The 8,718-nt window shown below is 33.3% G+C and overlaps 1 protein-coding gene across 1 annotated transcript; it reads left to right on the forward strand.

Moving 5' to 3' along the window:
• On the forward strand, positions 1-4,782 carry LOC132131454 (P2X purinoceptor 2-like). Its single transcript, XM_059543483.1, has 12 exons — positions 1-179; positions 679-814; positions 919-990; positions 1,098-1,173; positions 1,439-1,535; positions 1,612-1,692; positions 2,708-2,846; positions 2,951-3,081; positions 3,197-3,287; positions 3,368-3,433; positions 3,607-3,684; positions 4,450-4,782. The coding sequence occupies exons 1-12, from the start codon at positions 40-42 to the stop codon at positions 4,543-4,545; spliced, it is 1,203 nt and encodes a 400-aa protein (XP_059399466.1). The 5' UTR covers positions 1-39; the 3' UTR covers positions 4,546-4,782.
• The last annotated feature ends 3,936 nt before the right edge of the window (positions 4,783-8,718 follow it).

Consider the following 8,718-nt stretch of genomic DNA (forward strand, 5'->3'; position numbering starts at 1 on the left):
TTTGCAGGAACATACAAGGATTTTTTTTTATATATAAAAATGGGATGTTTGGCGTTCCTCAAAGACTTTTTCCTGGGTTTCTGGGACTATGAGACTCCAAAAGTAATGGTGGTGAAGGACAGAAAACTAGGAGTCATATACAGAGCCGTGCAGTTCCTGGTCCTCACATATTTCGTTTGGTAAGAATCTGCTCTGTTTGTTGTTATTTCTGTAGCCTACTAAAAACTAGCTTTTCATCAATCACAAAATTGATACTTTTAAATGGGGGTAATTATAATGTTTATTATATTTGTCTCTGAGATGGCGAATGGCGAACACCTAAATTCAAAACTTGAGTAATTTCATGGTCTATGATTAATTCATTGTAATTGTACTATATATATACAAATTTGTAATTGGATTGGTTGTTTTGGACTTCAGCTGCATCTTGAAGAAGATAAAATACAGTATATGCAGAAGAAATGCAATAAAAATATCAATGATACCAATCAGTGATACAGAGATTTATGTATAGATGAAATGTCAAATCTAATTGTAACACTTCATCTTTGATTGTGTTTGTTCCGATGTTCTTTTTATTCATATATACAGAATTTCTTTCGTTATACCTATGAAGGTGTGTTTTATTGCATGTGTGGAGATGGATGGATGCATTTATGTCATGTTTTATGTGTGCAGGTACGTATTTATCAGTCAGAAATCGTATCAGGACACAGAGACGCGTCCGGAGAGCTCAGTGTACACTGAAATGAGAGGTGTGGCCATGCTGGGAGACAGCGTTCAGGACACAACGGAATATGTCAGACCATCTGAGGTGAAGGCCTAGAAAAATAATAAACTGGAATATTTACATCATATTTTCCTTGCTAGATCATAGTATATATTCTTACTCGGAACTATGTATTTCTTAATGCAAAGGGTTTTGACATCATCAGCACAATTCTTAGGAGAGAAGTGACGCACGATCAGATGCAGGGCACGTGTGCTGAGGTGAGCACAAAACACATACACAATTGCAGTTAAATACACGTTTGCATGCTTTGGTCCTAGTCAAACAGCATTTGTAGATCTATTTTTTTCTCTATTTGTTTTCTCAGCATTACAGTGTTGCCAATGCAAACTGCACAAAAGATTCTGACTGCACTCAAGGAGACATTGATTTTGATGGTCATGGTAAGGTTTACTTTTATAATGAATACTCACATATATACAGTGTCAGAGACCACTAGTTTAATGTTAAACTACTTCTACTTTAATACAGGTTTTTTTCTTTTTTTGTTATTATTAAGTGCAGCTTTAATTGCTGCAGTATTTATTACTTCTTTATTTTACTTAAAACTAGTTCAAACTTAATTGATTAATTGACTTATTCATACATTAATTAAAAAAGATTTTCAATGCATGGTCCACTGTAAGATGTGAACTTGTTTTTGAACAGGTCAAAGAACAGGACGATGTATCCCCTACTACAACTACACATTCAAGACCTGCGAGATCAAGACCTGGTGTCCCATTGAGGAATATGCTGCTGTCAGGTATTGTGCTTTTATTGACTGATCCGTCAAAAATCAAATAGAGAAATGAACTAAAATGTCTTTCTTATCCCCATAGTGAACCAGCTTTGGAAAAGGCTATTAATTTTACAGTGTTAATACAGAATGCCATCCTTTTTCCGAAGTTTAAAGTTCTGAGGTACGTTGAAGAGTTTCAGCATGTTTAATAATTCAGAGTGCCAGCATGCTTTTGAACCTTTTGTCTGATCAAAGCATTTAATAAAACATAAATGTATCAGAAATTTCTATTTACTCTTTACCGTTCAAAAGTTTAGGATATATTGTTTCTCACAAAGTCTTACTAAGGTTGCATGGAATTGATCAAATGTACACACAAAAATACAGTAATACAGTGAAATAGTATTGCAATTTAAAAGAACTGATTTCTATTTTATTATATTTTAAAATGTGATTTATTATTGTGATGCAATGCTGAATTTTCAGCATCATTACTCCAGATCCTTCAGAAATCATTTGAATATGCCGATTTGCCACTCAAGAAACATTTCTTATTATCAATGTTGAAAAGTTGAGCTGCATAATATTTCTGTGGAAGCTATGATACACTTTTTTTCAGGGTTCTTTGGTGAATAGAAAGATCAAAAGAATAGCATTTATTTAAAATATAAATATTTTGTAGCATTATAAATGTGACCCTGGAGCACAAAACCAGTCTTAAGTCGCTGGGGTATATTTGTAGCAATAGCCGAAAAACAAAAAACAAATACTGTATGGGTAAAAAATTATAGATTTTTCTTTTATGCCAAAAGTAAAGATCATGCTCCACGAAAATATTTTGAAAATTTTCTACTGTAAATATATAAAACGTAATTTTTTATTAGAAATATGTATTGCTAAGAACTTCATTTGGACAGTTTTAAAGGCGATTTTCTCAGTATGTAGGTTTTTTTTTTGCAACCTCAGATTCCAGATTTTTTAATAGTTGTATCTCAGCCAAATATTGTCCTATACTAACAAATTGACTATAAATGGCCCCTTATAACTGGTTTTGAGGTCCAGGGTCACAAATGTCTTTACTGTCACTTTTTTTTTTTTGTAAATGCATCCTTGCTGAATTTATGTTTTTTATGGTCCTAAAAATATATATGTATATTTTTGTATCTGAAATGGAAATTCAATGGTTTCAACTACAGGAGCAACATTAAACCAAAAAAGCGAAAGAAGTTGTCACGGTGCCATTATCACCCAGACACCAACCCGTACTGTCCAGTGTTCAGGCTGGGCTTCATCGCAGCGCAGGCCCAAGAGAAATTCAGCGAACTTTGCATAACGGCATGTATACGGCTTAATGTCAAATAACACATCAACGTTTATTTACTTCTGAATTTAGGCACTTTTTAATATATATTTTGAATGTCATTTTATTATATGTTCAGGGTGGAATAATTGGCGTGTTCATTAACTGGAAGTGTGATTTTGACAAGGATCCTTCAGAGTGCATTCCGACATATTCGTTCAGAAGAATGGATATAAGAAAAAACCTGACCAGCTCCGAATATTACTACAGGTGTGAGCTCTAGGGTTACAATCTACATGAATTCCAGTAATCAAATGTCATTAAAATGACGGTCAATTCATTATTAATGTTTATTTAGAAATATATTAACTTCCAAACATTTCAGGTTTGCGAAATATTACCATAAGGATGGTGTGGAGTACAGGACACTTATAAAAGCCTATGGGATGCGCCTGGATGTCATCGTTCAAGGATATGTAAGACCATACAGGAAGTACATTAGCCACATGCTGACCGCACATATGGCCTTTTATTGAATCTCTTTATTTCTTTTCAGGCGGGAAAATTCAGTCTGATTCCAACCATTATCAACGCAGTCATGGCCCTGACGTCAGTAGGAATTGTACGTTTTTGCTAAATGCATAATAAAAACATGATTTTGGGGGGGGTTTAAAGTGTGAGATAATGACGTCTTTATGAGACTGATGGCAGACATAAACATTCACGTATACAGCTTGTATTTTGTCCTAATGCTTAATCTTAATATTAGTAAATGTCTCATTTTTTCTCATCTAGTGCTCAATCATCTGTGACTGGATCATGCTGACGTTTATCGATAGGAATGAAGTCTTCAGTGAAATGAAATTTGATGATGTAAGTCAAGAAGGATGAAGATTACACTGAGTTGTAAATAAAACATTTTGGAATTTGTTTTGATAGAAAATACTATCAGTTTTACTATCAGATCTAATTCAATGTGTTACTTGCTTTGCAATTGTTGGTGCAATATGCTTGCAATTTCTGAGTAAAAACTGAGTGAAGAAATTGGTGTAGAAACAATTTTCCCTCAGAAATTGCAAGCAAATGTCACAAATTATTACAAATATATGTCAAGCAACACATTTAATTAAATGGGAAATTTTCAAGTACGAAAATGTAAGTCATATTTTATGGAAACTTGTTTCTGCCACAGGATAAAAATATAAAATAATTGCAAATAAATAAATATCTGATTTGCTAGATTTAAAATTTGATTTGCTTGATCAGAATTCTGATGAAAAAAACCCCCCTCAGAATTATGCTCAAGAGCTGTAAACATGGAACTGCAAGGAAAAAAAGTCGGAATTGTGGGATAAAAAGTTTTAGTTATCTTTTTAAAATCCTGTGACAGGAACAAGTTTCCTTGTAAAACATACTCGAAATCAATTTTGTTTTTGTTCTAAAAAAAAATCTTTTTTTATAGTGTATATGTGCATACAGTGAATGTTTCTAATATGACTCTTTAGGGTCATTCATTAAGAGATATTCAAAAGATTTCCCAGTTTTAAAACAGCACTGCAGTCAATAAATGATGACAACATTTTTATATTAATTTTCTTGAATAGATTAATCAAAAGCTTTTTCTATTTTTTTAACCAGGTCTCCAAGAACCCCAATCAGCCAATCACAACAGACCTCACACTTACAAGCTATGGCTCCACCCACTCTGACCTCTCAGATGGCGTGCCATTATAAAACAACTAAAACGCTCCAGTGCCGGCGGCATGCCATTCCAAATATACACCACAGTAGAATCTTTTTACATAAATGACGGATATTTTCCTGTCAGAGGAAAAATAAGAATAGAAAACTGCACAACATGTCATATCTGAATCTGAAAAAAATAAAAAAATAAACAAAACCATGTTTTTTCCATTAAGCTTCACTTCAGTAAATATTAAACACTGATCACCAATTGAATTGCTTAACATCTAATTCAACTCCACAACAGGTTTGCATGTATCTTCGAAGACTCATGAAATATGAAGTTTCTCTTCTGTAAAATGTGACATATTTTCATGAAAAAGAATCTTCAATAATTAAAACTCACTGCATCTTGTTTCACATAAATGTGTCACGTGATTTAATTCCCAGGACCTAAAGCAGCATTTTGATCAGACTGTTCAAATATCGCTGGTTGTCTTTGAAATGCCTATGCAGACATTATAAATCTGGATTTAGCATTGACTTTAAAATCTGACACTAAGTGATTAAAAACAAAGTCCTAAAGGACAAAATTCTTTCTAAGTGATCATCTCTTTTCTGGGAACCGTCTTCCATCAAGTCATAAGGAAAGATGAGATGGTTCTCTAAAGAGCAGCACTCGCTCTGCTAACCCGATAACAACTCCTCCTACGATATTGGTTACAGTAATGCGATTTATGGGAAGAGGAATTGCGTCTGCTCAGCTCTACTCTGAATGTGCGATTAATAGAAATGCATTGATTTATGCAGCTCACACTTTTAAAGGTTTTTGATAAAGGATACATATAAAACCTCATCTCCCCAGATCATATGCTAAAGAAAATAGACAAACAATGAACTTAGCTGTAGGACTTGCTATTTGTCTACAGAACATACTCTTATATCCCTTCTTTACACTACTTTTGGTTTATTAAAAAGCTGTAGAAGACTACTAATTATAAGTTATTAATTTTTTCAAAAGAATTTATTAAAAAAAAACTTTTTATTGCTTTTTTGGAAGGCTGATGGGTTAGAAGTACAACATTACAATAATCATATAGGGATACAAATAATACAAAAAATATATCAAGTTTTCACTAAGGCTGCATTTATTTGATGATAAAACAGTAATATTGTAAGTATTACATTTTTAAAAGAATTTTTTTTAAATATATTTTAAAATGTATTTTATTTGTGTGATGCAAAGCTGAATTCTCAGAATCATTACTCCAGTCTTTAGTGTCACATGATCCTTCAGAAATCATTTTAATATGCTACAATGCTGCTCAAGCATCTTTCCTATTATTATCAATGTTGAGAATCAATGTTTACAGCCATTTTTGGCCAACATAATGCTTTATTGCTCAATATAATTTCCAATTTCTTTCAAAAATAAAAAACATTATATTATATACAGTATTTAAAATAAAAATTGAATTTTATTTTTATTTAATTATGTGTTATTTTATTATAGCAGTAAATATTTCATTTATTGCCACAATAAAAATAAATATTGAAAAAGTTTTTAATTTGCATTCAGACAATTCTTTTTACAATAGCAAATGTGAAACAAAACAAATAAGATTAAATTATGATGAAATTATTATTAAATAGTTTGATGACCTGATTGACTGGGATATTATGTATTACATAATACTGAGCTCCTACAATGACCATTTCTGTGAAAAAAAAAGAAAAAAAAAAGAACACAAAACACTTATTCTAGTGTTTCAGACCTGTTCTGAAGAAAACAACTTTTGCTCTTATGAGAGAAAGAAACATTTGAATAAAAGTGGTGAGTTCAACAATGCCAATCCACAAGGGTTGGATTCAAATTGCACATTGCACAGCATGTCATTTATCTCCATGATGTCTAGATCTTTGCCTCTGAGATAAGAAATCAAATTATAATATGGTAATGTAGAGTGTGTAAGAGCCAGGCAGTGACATGGATGTCTCAAGTTAAACTGGGTAGTTGCTGGCAATTGCACCATCCTATATGTGGATACAAAACCCATAAAAGCAATATTCTTTACAGAATTAAATTCATAAATGTCAAAAAGAAGCAATGTCCAAATGGACCATTACCAAAGAGACATAAGTTGCATGCCACTATGAACAACAGTGATACGCCTCATCTGCAAATATCATTGCAGATTCAGTTAGTAACCATAATGACCAAAATCATCATTCAATTACTTAGGAAGTAATGACAGAAGATCATTGCAAAGGTGAATTCTTCATATACAAAAATATTTATTAACAAATAAAAGTGTTCCAGTACAAAATGTTTCCACTGTTATCATGTACACACATTTTAGAAGACTTCTAAACAGAACAAAACATTTGTAGGTTACCATTCCACAGTTTGGGGCAGTTAGACTTTTAAACCATTTTTGAGTCTCTTATGTTCAATTTGTTAAAATTTAGTATTACATCTCTTGCTCACCAATGGATCCTCTGCAGTGAATGGGTGCCATCAGAATGAGAGCCTAAACAGCTGATAAAAACATCACAGTAATCCACACCAGTCCATCAATTAACATCTTGTGAAGTGAAAAGCTGAATGTTTATAAGAAAACAGACAATCTTACTTTAAACCAATGCTTCTGATCAAAATACTAGTCCATAACCTCTCGATTGAAACCTACCAACATATTTGTTTTCACTTGTAAATGGTGCTTGATCTGTCCATATTTCTCTCCTGAAGCAACGATTCTAAGTTAAAAACATCTTTGATTTTTTTCTCACAGTTTTTTGCTTCACATGATCCTGATTAATGGACTGGTGTAGTGTGGATTACTTATGGATTATTGTAATGTTTTTATCAACTGTTGTACTCGCATTCTTACGGCACCCATTCACTGCAGAGGATCCATTGGTGAGCAAGTGATGTGATGCTAAATTTATCCAAATCTGTTCTGATGAAGAAACAAACTCATCTACATCAACTTCATTTTCATGAAGTTTCAGCAAATTCTCATTTTTGGGTGAACTATTTAGAATCAGAATCAGAAAGAGCTTTATTTATTGTCGAGAATGCTTGAGCATTCAAGGAATTTGTTTTAGTGGCATAAGCTTCCAGTACACAGAGACAACAACAAACACACACACACACACACACACACACACACAAAATTGTAATTGTAATTCCTTTAATGTATCATTTCTAAATAAGAGTATTAAATTATTTCCAATTAAATAAGTCTAACCAACCACAAACATTTGTATTAGCATTTAAGTGTACCATAAGTACCTCTGTTGTGATCTCCAGCACAGCTACAGTACAGCAGCATGTTTGCTTCCTTCACTCTTTTGCATTTGGCACATTCCTATGATGGGATAAAGTGCCATTTACATAAGTGAACATCAATGGATGTGCATTTCCATTACACTAGGACATTTACCACTCAAACATTTTTATTTTCTAAATCCTCTAAAACCCTCTGAAAGCATCAGAAACATGGTAAATAATGCTGTTTGTGTCTGTCACCAGGTCTTGTAGTGTGTAACTCATGAGCTTCTTCTTCTGGAGCGCCTCCACCAGGGCCATTTCTAAGCACTCGGTGTCATACTAGGCCATCCTATACAAACCATCCTACAAAGGTAAAAAAACAAAGAAGAGCGAGGTGAGAATATGATCACATGACAAAGGTCTAAAGATGGGAAAACACCAAGTAGTATTAGCTTAACGACTTTCAAAAAACCTCTGGAATCCATTAAGCAAATGTAAAGATGAATGAGTAGCAAATCATCAACCACACATTCAAATAAAAGATTAACTGTAAGAGGAGCCCTGTTGTTACCTGGGAAACTTTGCAGAGGTCAAGATCACGACAGAAGTCACAGAGATGACAGATGACCTCGGGCAGGACGTAGGACTTGCAGGGGTCACAGAACTGGGCATCCTCTGAGAATTCTCCAACATCCACCAATCACAAGAGATCTCACTTCAGTTTGATCACCTGATTGACAATGTTGACGTCCAGAGAGAGCGCCAGAATGGATATTACAAACAGAAACAACATCAGACAGGTGTGAGGACTGTGTAAAAATGTACTTCTTACTCTTAAAAAGTTTGTGGTCAGCAAGATTTTTGGGAAATAAGTCTCTTATGCTCACCAATTTATCTGATCAAAAACACAGTACAAAAAAAAAGTAACACTGTGATTTTTTTTGCAATTT

The sequence above is a fragment of the Carassius carassius genome, chromosome 4 (genome assembly GCF_963082965.1).
Source record: "Carassius carassius chromosome 4, fCarCar2.1, whole genome shotgun sequence".
NCBI classification, from domain to species: Eukaryota; Metazoa; Chordata; class Actinopteri; order Cypriniformes; family Cyprinidae; genus Carassius; species Carassius carassius.